This window comes from Nesoenas mayeri (genome assembly GCF_963082525.1).
Source record: "Nesoenas mayeri genome assembly, chromosome: 7".
Classification (NCBI taxonomy): domain Eukaryota; kingdom Metazoa; phylum Chordata; class Aves; order Columbiformes; family Columbidae; genus Nesoenas; species Nesoenas mayeri.
In genome coordinates this window covers 29,242,453-29,258,790 of record NC_137551.1, presented here as the reverse complement: position 1 = coordinate 29,258,790, position 16,338 = coordinate 29,242,453, and the positions used below count along the sequence as shown (strand labels likewise).

At 44.5% G+C, this 16,338-nt stretch overlaps 1 protein-coding gene across 2 annotated transcripts in view; it reads right to left on the bottom strand.

Annotated features, from left to right (window-relative positions):
• The window catches only part of MXI1 (MAX interactor 1, dimerization protein), a 56,251-nt gene that overhangs the window by 25,517 nt on the left and 14,396 nt on the right, over positions 1–16,338 (bottom strand). For both annotated transcript variants that reach the window (XM_080347552.1, XM_080347553.1), the window contains exon 3: positions 3,400–3,429. In XM_080347552.1, the coding sequence (XP_080203678.1) occupies positions 3,400–3,429 (30 nt within the window). The remainder of the gene's footprint in view (positions 1–3,399; positions 3,430–16,338) is intronic.

The following is a 16,338-nucleotide window of genomic DNA, read 5'->3' as shown; positions in this document are numbered from 1 at the left end:
AGTTAATCTTTAAGTCCTTTGCTTTATCATGTTTTCTTTTAGAAGATGATGGGTTGCTGCTTATGAATCAGGTTTTTGGTAGGCACGTTAAAGGACTAAAAAGTATTGTTTTAGTTATGCCTTGCAGCTTATGAGAAGCAGAATACCAGTTTCTTGTTTAAATGCAAGCTATGACTCATCCCGGGCAGAGATAAGCTGAAACGCATACCCATTAAATAAAAAACACAAACAATTTTCCAAAATAAGGATTAATGACAGATAATAACTAGAAATTAACTTTAATCTTTATAAATCAAACAAAGCCCCTTATATAAATGTCCCTTCAATCTTTTCAGATAAAAAAAAATAAACTCAAATCAAAGCAGAAAGAGAATTCACTTAGAGTAATATTTGGTACCAAATCAAACAGCTCCTTAGCAGAAACAGGAGTGGTGCTTAAAACATCACTTTAATTTTTTTTAATATATTTTCAGTTACTTTTTAACATCAAAGGAGTACCAGATTCTTATTCCTGATACATTGAAACATCACCAGCTCTGCAAAGCGAGTCCAAGTTAAATCGCATATTCAAAAAGGAGGAGGAGAGCATTTTGTTTTTCTACTATTGTCTTGCTACTGCTTGAAAGAAACTCTGCGTAACTGTTGAATGGGTTAAAACAACATTTTAACTGAACATAAGAAGGCTGCTGTTCACAGACAAGAAGGGAAAAATCAGAGTCAGAGACCTAATAGTGCACAATTTTGAAAATTACAGTGTGTGTCAATAATGGAGATAACAGTGAAATTCAAAAGGAATAATCTCAAATAATAGGGAAAATGAGCACCTGCCAGCCACAAAGCCATTAGTATCAGGGCTTTTATCTTTGCAATAGTTAAGTCTGGAGACACTGGCAAACTTAACGACACAGTAAATAAAACATGATGAAAATCTAACCAGGAAGCAATCCCCTTCACTCAGAAAACACTGCTGTGGAGTTTGAAAATAAATGCTTTCATTGTGAAACTCACTGTCCAGATCGTTGGTAACAAACCCTGCAAGCCCAGCGTAGCCAATACAGGGTCCAGCTGAGTTTGCAGGTGTGCGTAGCTGCTCAGGCCACAGCATCTTCATCAAAGGACAGACAATCCCAAACCTGAAGCAGCAGGCTCCTGACCAAAGATCCCAGATACAGGAGTTCCCCTGTACCGACCACCAAACGTGATCAAACGTGTTCTTCCCAGAAAGATGAAAACTAAGGGCTTGTAAAACTGTGTCTGAGACACAGACCTGGAATCCAGTGCCTCGCAATGCGAAGCCCTGGAGGAAGGACCTTGCTGAGAAGGGTGATGGTTAAAAGTCATCAATCTAGAGCAGGTGGGGACTACAGAGCATAACCAAGACAGAAGGAGAGGAAGAGAGAGAGAGAGATGGTATCACACCAACCACTAATAGGAAGACACATTCTGTAGAAAGCAAACAGCCTGTCGACATCCAGAAAAAGGTGGCAAAAGGTGAAGCACAGGTAATAATAATCCTCTCACTAGCAACATAAATAATAAAGCACTGGACAGTAGTCAATCCTCCTGATAATCCCACCACAGGAAGTATGGTTAAAGGAAGTCCTCGGTTAAAGACAAGGAATCACACAGAGAGCTCGTATGTGGCATATCCTAAACCCATCACCACTCGACAGCCTTTGTCTGGACAATAAACATGGAATGGCAGCTGCTGAGATCTCACCCACAGGGAGTTTGGAGCTTCAGTGCCTGTCCCACAAGCCTAAAGGTAGAAAAATATGGTCACAGATCCACGCAAATCTGGCTAATGTCAGAGGACCAGGCTAGTGCAGGGAAAGATGGAGACAGCTCTGCTCTAAAGCTGTACTGAGGGCGAGCAGCGTTTGCACTAACAATTAGATATGCAAATAAGCACATTGAAAATTAGTGACGGTTTACTGTTGTCATGGAGAAAAAAAGCACCCTCCATTCTGGGTCAGACCCAAGCACTGCTTGCTTTTTTTTTTTCCTTCCCCTCATTGGTAAATAAAGCTGCAGAGAGCACTGGAAAACGCATGAGCCAGCATTTCTCAACAAGGCTCAACCTGGGACCAGAAAGGTTGAGACCTAGGGGAGACAGGAGCATAACATAACCCAAATAAAAAAAACTCCCTGCATCACCCCAGAAAGGCAGGACCACAACAACTTGACCCTCAGAAAGACCAGAAGGTAGAAGCACAGCCTGGAAGAAAACACCCACACCATGTAAAGGCCAAGCTGCTTCCCAGCACTGCTGCTACTGGGGGAGGCAGATATGGGGAAACTGCGAGCAACACAATGCACAAGGTACTCAGCTCTGATTCCCATGAAGCTACATGGGAAGATCTTGTCTGAATGGAAATACACACTTGGCTTGAAGCCTCTGAGTGTCTTTGGCCATCCATACAGTGGTCCAATTCCTTGTTAAATGATGGCTGCTAAGAGGGAAGAGGAGGCAAGCAACCTATTTAGACTCAGCTTTCCCACCCTGGGGGTTTTCTTCATAGGAGCAGCTGGCCAGAGCACTGCCTTTGTTCAAGGAGCCATAAAAAACACAGGCATCACCCCACCCCCCCACCAGCCCTCCTAAAATCCCACAGAAGAGTCAAGATAAGTTTATAATAAAAACCCTGACAGAACCTTAACTATAGCATCCTGAATGGAAGGCGATAATCTGATCTGTGTGTGAACTAGCTCCCCTTGTCTCAATGGTATTTATCTTACTTTAACTCCAGTTACAAAAGGATTGAGTCATGTAGCAGAGCCAGCCAAGTAACAAAACTGCAAGGCTTGCTAAAACTTCAGATTCCAGGATAAACAGGCGCAATTCTAAAACAGGTTAGAAGAGAGAGTCTCCACAGGAGCACTGGTAGCCAGACCTCTGAGCCTGCAGACAATGGTATTTTCTTCTGCACTGCAGAGATTATCACAGCCCAGCGGAGGGGTGAAGGGAGAGGGTACAGAGCACAGGGCTCTGCCCTTCAGTTCATGGTAACAAGTATTACCCAGGGCCCAAGAAACCTGATCCCGTAGCAACCTCATGTATGGAAAGTGCCCCAATCAGATTTCACTGTGTCAGGAGAAGAACAGTATTTACTCTGCATACAGATTAGTCACAAAACTGGGTCACTTCTTGCCTTTTCAGAGAGAGAGAGAAAGAGAAAAACACAAAACAAAACCAAAACCCCAAACCAAAACAACAACCAAAGACAAGGCTTCTTTTTCAGATCTCATTGTATCTCCCACCCAACTTTTAAAACTATGATGCAGTGTGGTCATTCACAGCTGTCTAAGCTGATCAAACGGCACCTGCATGTGTAAGGTTAAAGCACATTACACTCACTAGGCTTGCATTTCTTAGAATTCAGCTCATTAGCTACTTACCGGTTCTTTTCTAGTTCGTTGTGCGTAGACCTGGAAGACAAACAAAAATTTGGATTAGCCACTTTTGACCTCTCAGCACCACAGATCAGTCGCTGCAAGCTGTACAGATCCCCAGCGGCATATTGCAGTGTAAAGACAAGCAAATACATACATCACAATTTATAGCTATAACCTCAGCCTCTCTGTCAACTAGAGATTCCTCCCCTCCTACGTCTGTATTTCCCTGCTACCTGCAAAGCTGGTACTCTTACCGGTACTATGGAAAACGTTCCCTGGAGACTTAAACACACACAAAACCACAGAGAGAGACAATGCTTGTAACAGGGGACCAGAGTCAGCCATTTCCAGACCACTTCTGGCTCTGCCACCACCTCAGTAGAGGGCTGCAGTTATGTTTCTTTCTGTTTCAGTTTCTCCATCCACCCTGTAAAAATATTAGTATCATCTGCTAACACAGGAGTTTATGGAGCATTAATTTCTGCACATCAAACACATGGGAACCTTCTAGCAGAACTGGCTCTCTAAGGACAACCCCCAGAGCCCTTTAGCATTCACATGCCAGATTTAGCAAACCTAGTACAACTCCAGATACAGCCAGCATTTGAGCACAAAACGGGATGACCATTATTGCCATGTTTGCAAACATCAGCGGCGCTGAGCAGCACTTTTAGGATCCCTGGAAACCCCTCAGGGATTGAACCAGCACTGCCACAGCACTGGCTTGCAGCAAAGCAAGTGACCCATAAAGTGGCACTGTGACCACTTCACAAAGGAGGGGGCTTTGTCTTTATACCTGGCTGCCCCGCCAAGCACTCTGCCCAGTTTACAGGTCGCAGCTTGAAAATGAGACCAGCTAGAAACAAAAGGGAAATAGGCAAGTTCATTCTCCTTGTCTCTGTGATGACAGCACCAGTGGCAAAAAAAGAGCTGAAATTCTTTCAGGATTTCTACTCCAACAGTGTTATTAGTAAACCAGGTACAGTTCTTAAGGATTATTTAAAAAGGATAGCCATTTATCCAACTTTTCTCTTTAACAGAAGGTCATTTTAAAATAAGAGTAAAAGGAGCCCAAGAGCTTAATAAAAAGGATCTATTTTCTGTAATTTGGCATCACATTTCTTCCGGAGCTCTGAGAAGATTATCCTCTATCCCCCATCTGGAGAATCCCACAGAGAATTCTACAATTAGGGAACTGAATGGAGGATGCGCTCCAAGGGAAACCCTGTCATAATTAAATGCTCCTCCAAAAAAAGGGAGGAGGAGCGCTTAACAGGTGTTAGAACCTCATTGAAGATGACAAATAAACCGTGGATATCTGTGAAAAACAAGGTAAATGAGTCTTTGCTAGCCATGGCTGAGAGCTGCAGGTGGCCAGAGGAAAAACCAAACTTTACTGTATGCCTGTGCAAGGTACCCTGCAGAGCAGGATATGGGGTACCCTAAAGGCAAGGCACACTATGGCCCAACTCCTAAAGTAAACTCCTAAAGCAAATCCTTCCCTCTTGATAAGAGAGGATCCCTTAAGTCTGGTTCCTAGGAATCAGAGAAATTAAACTAATATTTAGTCCAGAAAATTTCTCAAATCAAACCCACACCTCCCACAGAGCCTAAACGGCAAAATCCATTTGTCCAGGCAATCTGGATGCAAATTAACCCGCCAGGGCTGAGCTGTGGCCCTTTAAAACCACTGCCTGTATGTTCTTTGGAACGTGCTTATTGTTCTTATTTACAGTATGTTCCTGCAGGAGACTTCATGCTCTTCTTGGCTATGACATTAGCAGTTATAAAGCCAGAGAAATGCAATGGCTTGAATTCCTATATTATATTGAGTCAATTATCGAGGCCAGCACTGAAAGAACAAAGTTTGGCCCACTGCTGTGAACAAAATTAAAACAGCAGGTTCTCCCTATTCCTCTCACACAGGAGACTCTTTATTACCTATCTGCCTTCTGATGAACAAGACAACTGAGAGGGGCCACAGGCTTTTCACCAAGTCAGGAAATTTACACTGTGACTTTTAACCATACTGATGACAAGGAAAACTCCAACCCCCCCAATGCTTTCCTAGTGAAGCTGAATGCAAAGGAAAGAATTTCAGCAATGCTAAATGAATCCTATGGGGATGATACTGCCCTTACCTGACTATACTTTGCTTTGTCTTACTGACGACAATATGAAAAGTTTTCATTTTTCCTTTCATCTAAATTTAGGAAAAAAAACCCAACAAAACAACAGCACTGCTCCCCACTACCACCATTCACTAACTTTTATTTTCTGTGCCACTTTCCCTTTGCTTGGAGAATGGATACAGGAAAAAAAAATCCCTCTTCTGTTCATAATTCATTTCATTTTCTGTAGCTCTTGATCTAGAGATTAATTTTCTCCCCTCATTTTTGCGCTGCACATGTTACTAAGATTTATTTGGAGTTAAACAAGGACAGTGCTCTCAGTGAAGTGGAAAAAAGTACTGGAATCTCTATTGATAGTACATTCAGAAAAAAAGATCATTCCAATAGGTACAGAAACAAGTGTAACTGAACCTCTTTTAACTGAGCTAGTCTTATCATCAACTGAGAACCTAGAGACTATCACCAGACTGAAATCAAAGCCCCATCCTTGTATGCCATCACTAGCATTTTGATGGGTACAGGACGAACACCGCAGCTGTAAACTATTGCAGCACTCGGGGAACGTCTCAGGGTTACTTGTAGCACACCGTGTTCACAACAGCGAGGAACTGGTGTGTTCAGTGTGATGCTGCTTTGCTGCTTTTCATAGTCAGCCACAGCCCGTGTCGCCCAGTGAAATAAAGACACTGTGTCAAGCACAGACCACAAAACAGAGGAATTCACATGTCCGCTGTCAGGCAGACAGGACAAGCGGGACCTCGCACCCACCTGCAAAGCTGAAACCGCAGCCACGCAGGTATGGACACGCTCAGAGATGAAAACAAAAGCCCAAGCACACTGCTCAAAACCTCAGCTGCAATGTGTAAGTAGCTCAAGCACGAACTGTCCACAGGGTTCTCATTTAAAAGTCAGGTTTCTATAGCAGTCAGTTCTTTAACATTAAATTTAAAACACCCAAACTAGTAACTACTCCTAAAAACTGAAGGAATATTATATAAGCAGAAGGATCTGGCTGACTACATTTTGAAAACAGCTTGGGAAAAGATCAAGAAAGAGTTTTAGAAGCTTAACATAAAGAAGCCAAGCAAACAACAACAAAAACAGCAGAGCAGTTCCCATCACAATTTTAAAGAACAAAAAGCTGAAAGAGAAGAAACAGAAGTTTATCCCTCTTTAACCCAGATACCTGAAACTGTGTACAAAATAAGAAACAGGGAAGCAGCAACTGTCAGTCACTCTAATTTAAGGTCAGATTCAACAACCTTTTTGAGCCCTGAGTCTGCCTGCAACCTTGCTATCCAACACTGTAACAAGCTGTTGCTGAAACATCAAGCTACACTAAATTCCCCCAGTGAATGAGACATTGTAAATGATTTATCACTTTATCCCATTTTCTGTATTTAAATAAAATCTCTCCTACCATGGTAGAGGCAGACAAACTTTCCCTGAGCACAGGTAAGCCAACAAAACAGTGTCAGGGACAAAGAAGCTCTAAAGAACACAGAATTCATTTGTCATTGGGTTTTTTACTGTAATTAAAATCACAAAGCTGCCACATGACATTAAACACAGCTGACCTTTCTAGTTTACACATTTAATATTGATAAATAGCCCAATGAATACATTTGCAGCATATCTGCATTTCAGTTAACCTCTTAGTGAGGTAACTATTTTCTATCGGGAAAACACAGCCCAAGAGCCCTTGTCCTATGCAATACACAGATGGCATTTAGACCCAATGACCCTGTCATCTCCTTGTACCTGGTCACCCTTGTGTCTGTATCTGGCTCCAGAGGAGCCCAGGACTCCAAGAGCTCCATCTTGACCACAACAGACACTGGTGGCTTAGGAGATGCTGCTGGTCTTAAGTACTGTCAGGAAAAGGGGTCGGGAAATAAAAATGACCTCTTGCAATACATGTTCTTAATGCAAAGACAGAGGCAGTGCTTCTCCTCCAAATTCACTCACCCCACTCTGCTTTAGCAAGAGATTAATCAGGACAGAAATATTCTATCAGCTTGTACAAACTGAGGCACAGTTACCCAAATCATGTTTAGCAAAACAGCAAGAGCATCCATCTGCAGACAAGGACAAACACTTTCTGGTTTACTTCTCTCAGATTCAGCCACCTCTGGTACTTATACATCATCACACCACTTACAATCTCATTCTTCATTTTACAGACCTTCCCCACCTTCTGGCTCTGTTGACACCCATTCACTTGGCCACCAAATTCCCCTGCAGGAAATGCAACCATCATTCCCCAAGCCAAAATCAACCAACCCTTCTGGAACCAGTGAACTACATTACTGCTCTCTCTTTTATGCAAGTTCTTCCTCAGAAATTACTCCTATAAGAAACAGCCAAATGACAAAACAAATCAAACGAAAAGGAAGGGGGATCAACAGCTTTTTTCAATTTTAAATCCACCTGTGTCCACAAAACAAAACTTGCTGGCTGAAAAACCCCAGTGTTTTGCCAGGGTTTCAGGCAGCAGTGGATCAACGCTGTAAGCAGTCTACGAAACCAACTGCACAAGCCACAGTCTGGGGAAGCCTATGGAGAAGCTGCACCAGTAGCAACGTGTGAGGCTTTCAGACAAAAAATAGCTGTGCAAGAGTCAAACCTTCCTGCCCAGATGGAGATGCTCGAGGGCTGAGTTTCTAAGGGAGGTGTGAACCCATCTCAGCCCCAGGAGGCCCAGAAGCCTGGCTCTTGGGGGACTGCACAGGAGCCTCCAGAACCCAGCACCTTATGGTAGTCAGAGCTGCCAAGAGCTCCTGCAGTGAGGACTGGGACACAGCTGAACAGGAGATGGCAGAGCTGGAGCAGAAGCCCTTCTGCTGCCATCCTCATGCCCTTTGCAAGTACCAGCCTCAAGTACAACAAGAGCCTCACCTCAGCAAATCTAACAAAACATTTTCCTTCCAAGCGATGCTAGAGACAGAAGTTATCTTAGTCATTACTGTCTCATGATCCCCCTACAGTGTCTGGCCTTGAGGTCCAGAATAAATGCTTCTCCATGAGGAGCTGAAGTGAGGTGCCAGAACAGACTGTTTCACCTTCTCACTGACGCCAGTGGAGATGCACCAGATTAACCTGGCCCCAAACTCTGGCTATTTTTTCTGTCACTCTTAGATGGACATGGTATCAGATTCCTCCCAAAGCTCTGATCAAAGCTGTTTTCCCAGAATCAAGCCAGACTCCTTCCAAAGTTCACATTCTCCGTCTCCAGCAGAGAAGGCAATGCAGCCGTACTGGCATCTGGTCGTGTTTATTCATCTTTACAAAAGGTGAAATGGCCCCACAGTCTGTTTTGAGCTCAACAAGGGGGAAAGGAGCTCCACACAATTCACAACTGCAGAAGGTCACCTGCCCCTCGCTTTCTACACTATCTTGAAAGCCTCCTGCAACACTCAGTCAAAAACAGCTTTAAAAGGTACACTAACCGCACACATCCCTTGAAAAAGTAAATGTCTTCCAAGCCACCTACAGTATTTACACAGCCCCTCTCAGTTTGGTACCTCTTCCTCATAACGATGACTTGTTCGCAACACTTCTGAAACTAACTCTTCCCTAACACTTCTATGCAGGGGGGACAACAGTAACACAGAGAAAAGCTAAATTATTTTCCCAAGGTCATACAAGAAGCCTGTGGCAGAGCAGGGTACTTAACTTGGGCTCCCTGAAACCCAGGATAAGATGTGGATTTGTGGGGTGCTGGTCTCTGAAATCCCAGAGAGACATCTAGTAAGGACATTTGTGCCACCTGATTCTTGGGTCAAAGACAAAAAAATGACAGAATCATTGTAAGCTGCAAGTGAGAGAGTGGAGAGAAAAACAAAACAAAACTCACACACACACACAAAAACAGCAAACCAACTCAAACCTAAACCAGCACTCCTGTCTTGCCCACTTTCTACCAAGTGAGCCAACCCTGTTCTCAGACACCACTGTACAAGGTGCCAAAGAATCTAAACTGGGATCCAAGCGCAAAGTAATATTAGCTTAGTGATAAAACTAATTTGATAGACACATCAGGTGTAACTCATAGGTAGGGAAGGAACTGCAGCTGCACTCCCAAAGCATACTGTACATGTTCTGCTTTTTCAGCACAAGGGAGGAAAAAGCAGAAAGACAGCTTGTTCCTGCTGAGCACCATGAGTCTCTTCCAGTCCCAGAGCTGAGCTCCCCAAAACCAGAGCAATGCCCTGACAGGCAGCACAAGGTGGCTCTCTGCAGGGGAGGGGTTTTCCAAGCCAGAGCACAGAACAGCAAGAATGTTGTTTCGCATTCACTGCTGCAATCTGGGTCCAGCAAAGCAGCCCCCAGCTGGCTTCTCTCCCTACTGCACAGGCTGGGAGCCAGTGCTGGTGAGGGTCTTCTCCTGTGGCACCTGAGACTCTACGTGCAGAGGCTGGTCACAGTCCCAAGTGATGGGGGAAGACTGCCCCATCTCATACACTCCCTCACACAGGGCCCTGCACGGCCAAGAGGAACCACATTTGCCGAACAAGCAGCTATTCAATATTTTGTTTTCTCCTCATTGTTCAACGTGTGGCCTCAAGCCAAGCCCTGCTCTGAATACAGAACCGGTGGTTTCCTTACAGGCTTTTCGACAGGCTCACTGAGAGCAGCGGCTAGGCAGTTCACAAGCATGTTTATTGTCAAGCATCCTCACCTTCCAAATCAGAAGCTGAGAAAGAGAGAAGTCAGCGTTGCAGCTTCTTGCCCCTCAGAGTGCTGCTACAAAGGCCCCGAAGGGCCTGGTTTTCTAGGCCGCTTTACAAACTCAAAGCACAACTCCCACTGGTGGCCCTTACAGCTGTGCATCATCAGCACTTCCACAGCTCAGACCCCAGGCCCATACCCTGGAAAAAATCACAACACAAGAAACAGACTAATTGGGGGTCTCCTGTGACAAGCCAGACTGAAGGGGACTTGCTGACTGAAGACAGAGCTGCTGACAGGGGCCAGGAGCACAGCGAGTTCTCCAATGCACTATTTGCTGCTCCATTCATCCGCTTTCTAACTCCTGAGACAAGTGAGCGAAGGTTCTACAGAAATCACCTCCTTCCCTTCCCAGCCCACAGCTAATCACATCAGAAGGGGCTTGTGCACACAGATCAGATACAAAGGCTGATGTATGTTCATTTTGGGGGGTATGTTAGCAATTTCAGTAGGGAAACCCTGGCCCACCTCCCTCAGACACGCAGCAGCCAACATCATCTACAGTGATTTAGAACCTGACAAATTCAGGTAGAGTCTCACAGGTCAAGAAAAAGTATATCCTTTGCCTTCACCATGGCAAGATTCCTGTCTATGATCCTTGAGGTAAAAGAGAGTTTGAGCTTTTTGTAGACAGATTCTTGACTTTTTTTTTTTTTTTTTTTAAATACATTGACAAAACCATGTTTTTCAGGACCTGGTGAGGAGAAATGTCAGGTGCCTTCACTGTGGCACCTCCAAGCTCCCCCACGTACAGACAAAAGCATGGCCCAACATGAGGACAGGAAAATACAGACACTTCCTCACACTAATGTCAGGTGTGCACCATCCCCCAGGGCTCTCCCAAGTGCTACTTGGGAAGGACAAACTCCCCACACGATCATCATAAACAGATCATTCAAAGCAAAATGAATTATTTAAGTAGAAGGAGGCACAGACTTCATCCCATCCCCTGCTAACACCTTAATATCTCTGCTAATGAAATTTCTCTGTTGAATATTGAAGTATATTACACAGCAGGGGAAGGCCTGGCAGAGTAGAAAGCTCTACGCAGTCCCTGCTCCACTGACACCCAGCAGGCTCCATGAGTCCCACTGTATGGTCATGGACTCGGTCTTTCAAGGCCCCACCAGAATCAGTATCAGAGTTGCTGGTACCTGCATGGCAGAGAGATCACAGTGATTCAAAGAAAGAGATTAAAGGTACAGGAGGCAATTTTAAAATCTACCTGTAAAACTTAGGATGCTAAGTCTCACCTTCTACCAAACAGCCACAAGCTCCAAAACACCAATTCTGCTTCCTGAAAACAGGATTAGAAAAGTGCATGCACTACCCCAAGGTACAGATCGTACAAACCATGTAGGTCATCTGACGTGCCCAGATCTTGCAGCCTTTTGGCAGCAAACACAGGAAACGATCCAAGGGCCCAGCCCTCTGCCCTGTACCATGCTTCTTCCCACACATAACACTACCCTTTCAAGGAAGATGGACATATCCAGAAATAGCCTTGGCAATGTCATCTACAGAGGAAGAGTCTGTTCAGGTAACATGTATTTTTCTGCAACACACATCCTCTGACCTAAAGAAACTGCCTTTGGATGCACTGGGGAAAATCAGGCTTTTTGAGTGACTGAAATGCACTTTGTTTGAAAAGAAACTGACGGCATTTGTATGGCTGCAGGCCAGGCCAGACCTTCTTCCCTTCTATTTAGACTTGTTAGTTATCTCTAACGTTACAACTATATTGCTGCAATACTGTGCCTGCAGATGAAGGGCAAGGAAATATACTTGAAAATACATTAGCATCACTGTTAGCTACACACTGTATTAGGGAAACTGAGGCATGAAGACTTACACACGCTGTAACAATATTGGGAAGAGAACTCAGATGTCCTGATGTCTGGGGTCATATTCTGTCAACAGGGACATACTCATCTGGGAGGTCCATGTAAAACAAAGGTTGAGAAAAACAGAATAGCTCCGATTTCTTCTGCTCTTACGGTTCTGGCTCACAAGCAGCAGCAACTAACATGAAGGCAGCAAGGTGGCTACCTCCCACTGCTCCCAGATGGCCAAGCTACTTGAGAAACAGTTCATGAACTGCTGCAGTTTGTAGCCTAACTGTTAAAGTCAAACCAAAACTGGTGCCATGTTACCTTTCCATATCTACACATTGCTTTATGGTTGCCCAGGCACCTGGGCATGATGACTGGAGTAACAGTCTCAACAGAAATCCCAGTGTAACAGATGGAAGGAGATAAACGAGAATTGTTCGGAAAATAATCAACTTATTTATGCAGAGGAACTTTAATCAAAACTGAGGCAAAAGAATTGCTCTCAGTCCACTTGCCTGCTTGTCACAGAGCAAGCAGCAAAGTATAAACAAGTAATTAAGATAATGTTGGAAATCATGTATGCTACTTCAAACTGGATTCATAAAGCAACCGAACTGAAGTGAAATCGCTTTCATATCAGACAATGGAAGTACAGTAGGGAGCACAAAAATTAGAGATGGGAATATATCCAGCAGAATGGAAAAAGCAGGCCTGTTCCCTCTGAGCTGATCAAGAAGGCAGCATCTTACAGAGAAGAGATCCAGGCAAAGGCCAGCCAAGAGCACAGCCCCAGAGACCCACAGGCTCTGATCAAGAGAGCCCAAAATAGTCAACAAAAACACATCTTTGTTGGTAAAAAAAAGGGGTAGGGAGTAGGAGGCAATGCTCTCAAGAAACAGAAGCCAGTCTTTGAATTCGAGCAGAAGTTTGTCAGGAGGGATCGGGAGATGAATAACAGCAGGAACTTCAACAAGCAAGACAATTAATTCAGCAGCATGACATGGATTGGGCTGTTTAGGTCAGAAGAGAAATAGATTTGAAAGCTCAAGCAGGAGTGTGAAAGGAAAAAGTCAGTCTTACCCACAAACAGGGGAGCAGATGGAAACAATGCTACAGGTGACAACCAACTCACTGTCAGGCAAAGGATCAGGTCAGGTTAAACAAAAGCAGGAAGGATAAATCCCTGCATGTGTTGTGGACGAGGCATTACACAGAGAAGATACAAAAAGGGTGCAAACATAGCAAGAGGGGAAAAAACTCCAAAACACCTCACAAACAAGGAATACTACTTAAACCAGGGAATTGACTGTACTCTGAATAAAATGGGAAGAGAAAATTAGGGCATTCCAGGAACAGATGACCAGATTTGGCCCAAATACCCTCCCTACCATCCCAGGGCATCAAACCTCTCTAGGAGCTGGGGCTAACAACCTTCACATTTCAAAAGACCCTAAGCACCAAAATCTGAAGTTTCTTGTCACTGTGTCAGCCCTGCTGTCAGTGATGCAAATCAGCCCACGGCCGTTGCAGCACCACTTTACCTGGGTAGAGTGCTGCAGCATGAGCCCCGACTAACAGTCTCATTGCTGCAAACCAGCATGTTCCTGCAGAGGCTTTCCCCCAAATCTGGGAGGACAAAGGGATCATAAGCCTTCAGCCACAGAGAGCAACAATTCACGGCAGACAGATGCTGCAGCAGTGAATTATAGCCAAATTGGAGATAACATCAAGAACTGGGCCTGCTTCTAGTTTACACAAAGGCCTCTCTGCACAACCTGGACAGTGTAAACAGACTACAAATTTACATTTTACACCTACTGAAGGTATCGAAGTATAAATCCAGCCCAGAATCATGGGTTTCTGCATAGACTCCCTGTCACATGGATCTCCCACTGCATGGCTACATTATTAATACACAAAGGAAAGCAAGAACTGCAGCTCTGCAGGATCATCCCACTTGGAGAGCTATAAAATAAACTTGGGTGACAAAGGGGAACACAGCAGTTTACCCCATGGGACCTGTCAGCTCCAGTGCTTTTGGAGGCCTCATTCCTCACTAAGGAGTGGGGTTTATGCTTACCATGCCATTTGCTGGGCTCACCTTCACTTTCTATATTTTGCTTGGTAAGCTGTCACTTGTATTTCAAGCCAACCATCACTGAGAAGACACTGCATACAAAACCTGACCTACATGGGCTATTTTTTTTCCCCCAAACTCATTGGCAGGATCTCAGCTTCTGCTGTAGATCAGTAGAGACAAGGGAAGGCACAACTTAGTGCCAGCAGGTTCAGGAAGTCCAGCATCACTACAACTTATTTGTCTACACCTGCAGACTGCATTGGGACAAATTACATCAAGCAGGCAGATGGGATGTACTGGGTCCAAACAGAGTTATTTGAGTACAGCCCTATCTGCCAACCTGCTCTGATCAACCGTATTCCAGTACAAACCTAAAGAACAAAGTGGGATTTTAACATGGGGTGATTCACCTCTCGTGCACGGGCCAGCAACCCATTCTCTCAGTCTAACACTCAAAACTTCATTATGCTTTCTCAAAAAGAAGTCTAACTATAGTCAATACTGCCAGCCAGTCCCCTTCAACATCTCTAATAGAGAAGCATTCCTTAACAGCTCAGTCTTGTCACGTTTATCTTTCTTGTAAAATTAACTGGGATATTCATATATACTCTCTACTGGAAGGCAAGATCCCACCTCCAACTCTTTCTTGACAAAATTTCAACAACTGCACAAAGATTCCAGATAGTAATCTCACTGTTTGTAGGTTAACAAAATGTGGCATAAATCAAAACATGACACAGCAAATTCTCTGTATTACACATGTGGCTTTGTACTGTACGAAACAGAGTGAAATCCTGAGCCATCAACAGAGCTCCCTGGCACTACAAGGCTTGAGACAAAGCACAGGCTCTGTCTCCAGCTTATTACACAAGGACCAGATTCTAACCCACCTACACACAGCAAGTCAAAACTCAGCTCCCACTGGCTGTGTAGTAAGTGTGTGATCTGCTGTGAGTGCAAGTGGCTAAAAAAAAAAAAATTCCCCAAACAAATAAACAAAGTACAATCCAGAAACAAATAACAACTGATAGAGGCTGGGAAGCAACAAAGCCATCAACAAAAAACCTCAGAGACCAGCTCCCTGGGATATGAGGAAAGGGGTAGGGGCTTTGTGCAGAAAAGCAGAACATCACGGGCTGACACAGAAATCCACTCTTTCAGGAATTTCTTACCCACTGAGGCACACCACTCAGCCCCCTGCACCTCTTCTGCCCCAATAAAATCAGAAATACTGCACTGTCCTAACTCCAGAGGCTGCAGGAAGGACTGAAAATTGGCAGGTACTCAGTGATCAGTGTAATGGGGGTGCAGTGAGCCTCCTCTGACAGAAAAGATATAATAAATTTAAAACTGTCCTTAAGCAAGTGTTCACCAAGCCACCTACTACTCCTCCCCTGCACAGCGAGGTACCACTGCACAGCACCGTTGTTCGGGTAAATCATGCTTACTTATGCACCAGACAGCCAAGGTTGACTTGCAGCTACACATGCCACATCCTTTTAGCTTCTGCGCCCGCGTTCATGAACCTGTGGCACATGAAGCCATCACCTGAGGCACATGAAGTACCTAATGCACACCTACCTACCCCCATCCTTTCTCAGGGGCACAGTGAGCAAATCAAGCTTAAAGCCAAGAGTACTTGAGGGTTTCAATAGTACAGCCCCCATCCCTCCCCTCAAAAAAACAGCTTTAAAGGTTATGAGAGTAGAGGGCTACAGAGAAGATTCAGCAGAAAACCAAGTGACGGGATTCAGAAGTGTGGGAAAAAAAGTTTCAAATGTGGCAGAGGAGAGCACAACAACCGAGAAAATAAGGAGCTGCCACCAGAACAGTCAGAAGAGCAAAGAAACCCAGACACCCAGATTTTCAAGACACCATGTCACAAATCCCCTACCATACACAAAACAGCTGCTGATTCCAAGCTCTGCAGTCAACCTGCTACCAGACTGTAGATGTCTGAAAGACTCTTGGGAAGCAGCCTCAGACACAAGGGAGGATAATAGGAAGAGAGGAAAATTAAAGGAAAAAGAAACTGGACAGAGATCAAACCCTCCCCCATGGAACTGAGCAACAGATCCTTTGAGTGCCCTTAACACGGGCCTCCCAGGAGAGCTCAGAGCTCCTAGAGCTGCTGGGAGGGTGCCTGGCATTTCCCCAAGATCAGACC